Source organism: Myotis davidii, unplaced genomic scaffold (genome assembly GCF_000327345.1).
Source record: "Myotis davidii unplaced genomic scaffold, ASM32734v1 scaffold1134, whole genome shotgun sequence".
Classification (NCBI taxonomy): domain Eukaryota; kingdom Metazoa; phylum Chordata; class Mammalia; order Chiroptera; family Vespertilionidae; genus Myotis; species Myotis davidii.
The window spans coordinates 811,134-812,924 of NW_006286229.1; the positions used below are offsets into that span (position 1 = coordinate 811,134).

At 67.6% G+C, this 1,791-nt stretch overlaps 1 protein-coding gene across 1 annotated transcript in view; it reads right to left on the reverse strand.

Annotated features, from left to right (window-relative positions):
• The window catches only part of LRP1 (LDL receptor related protein 1), an 86,951-nt gene that overhangs the window by 18,156 nt on the left and 67,004 nt on the right, over nt 1-1,791 (reverse strand). The window contains exons 48-53 of the mRNA XM_015559767.1: nt 1,602-1,715; nt 1,203-1,352; nt 1,002-1,124; nt 614-730; nt 322-459; nt 3-74 (exon numbers count right to left, since the gene is read on the reverse strand). Coding sequence (XP_015415253.1) covers nt 3-74; nt 322-459; nt 614-730; nt 1,002-1,124; nt 1,203-1,352; nt 1,602-1,715 — 714 coding nt within the window. The remainder of the gene's footprint in view (nt 1-2; nt 75-321; nt 460-613; nt 731-1,001; nt 1,125-1,202; nt 1,353-1,601; nt 1,716-1,791) is intronic.

Sequence of the window (1,791 nt, forward strand, 5' to 3'; positions counted from 1 at the left end):
GCACACGAAGTGCTTGGGGATGCACTGCCGGTTCTGGCACATGAACTCGCGGTCGTCGCAGGTGCTGTTGTACACTGCGGGGGACAGGCCCTCAGCCCCGGCCAGTGCCACCCCCGCCCAGGCCTTCCTGCGACCCCAGTGGTAAAACGGGCAGAGCACCGGACGGGGCTCTGCCACGGACCCCTGAGTGACCCCTGCTGCAGCGCTTCCTCCTCTGGACCTCAGCTTCCCCTGTGCCACGGGAGGTTACACGTAGGTGCCCAACGGTGTACTACAGACCGCAGAAGCCACCGAGTGATCTCTTCAGTAATCAGGAAAGGCAGGCAGGCAGGAGGCCGGCTGCCACGCTCTCGTCGGCGCCGTCGGCACAGTCCTTGTCCCCATCACAGAGCCAGCGCTCAGGGACACACACATGGGTGCCCGGGCAGGAGAAGGAGTTGGGGCCGCACGTCTTGCCTTCTGTGGAGGGAACAGGGAGCTGCTGAGGCCGGGAGCAGGCAGGGCAGGGCGTGTGTGGATGGTGGGTTGGGTGTCTGTGGCCCCAGCAGCCCCTCACCACAGTGAGCCCCCCTCCCCACAGGGAACCCCCCTCCCCACAGGGAGCCCCCCTCACCACAGTGAGCCGCCTCGTCCGAGCCGTCCCCGCAGTCATCGCTGCCGTCACACAGCCACTGCTTGGAGATGCAGCGATGGTTCTGGCACTCAAACTGGGCCTCGGAGCAGAACTTGTCTGGGGCAGTCAAAAGCCTCAGTTAGATGGGGAGGGAGGGAAGGGGAGACCACAGCACCCCTCTGTGGGGCCCAGCAGGAGCTGGAGAGGTGACCCCCTCTCTTCAGGGTCTGGGTGGGGGTTCGGGGTGAAGGCCCAGGTGCCTCCCCCCAGGAGGGCATTTCTGGTGGAAGCCGAGAGCAGGGCCTGGACGGGGTCCTAGCGGCTGTGGGGGAGCCCTGGCCCTCAGGCCCTCGGCTACCGGCTTAGGGACGGGATGCTGGTCACTCACTGCAGTGGGTCTCATCCTCCCCATGTTCACAGTCGTCCTCCTTGTCACACGTCCAGCTCATGGGGATGCAGCGCCCACTGGGGCAGGCGAAGTAATTCAGGGGGCACCTGGGGCGCTTCACACCTGGGGGCGAGAAGGGCGTGAGGGTCCTGCTCTGCTCCAGCGCCCGCCGCCCTCCGCCCACCTGCCCACCGTCCGGACCTGGGCAGTCTCGCTCGTCGCTGTAGTCCCCGCAGTCGTTGGCGCCATCGCACACCCAGCTGGGCGCGTAGCAGAGGGAGGTGTGCTCACAGGGCTGGAAGTGCACGCCCTTCACCCCCAGGCGAAAGTAGCTGCTGCAGTCGGTGGCGCCTGGTCGGGGGCAGGGGTGAGGGGTGAGACCAGTTCCCTCCAAACACCCTCCCAGGCAGCAGCCGGCCTTGGTGCATTTTGGACAGGTGTCCCTGAGGGGGGTGCTGCCCACACCTTCCACTCACGGCCCCTCCCTGAGTCCCAGGGAGCTCGGCCTGGAGGCAGGGAGCAGGCCGCCTGTGGGCCAGAGGGAGGAGGTCGGGGGGAGCACGGCAGGAACCAGGGCGGCCCCAGGAAGGCACCACTCACTGCAGTTCATCTCGTCGGAGGCGTCGTCACAGTCCACGAACTGGTTGCAGCGGCTGGAGTTCCCGATGCAGGTGCCGTCCCGGCAGCGGAACTCGCCGGCACCGCAGGCCGTCTCTAGAACAGGGGCCACCGGTGCCGTCAGGCGAGGTCCTCCTGGGGGGCCAGGCCAGCCCAGGCCCGAGCCCCGGTC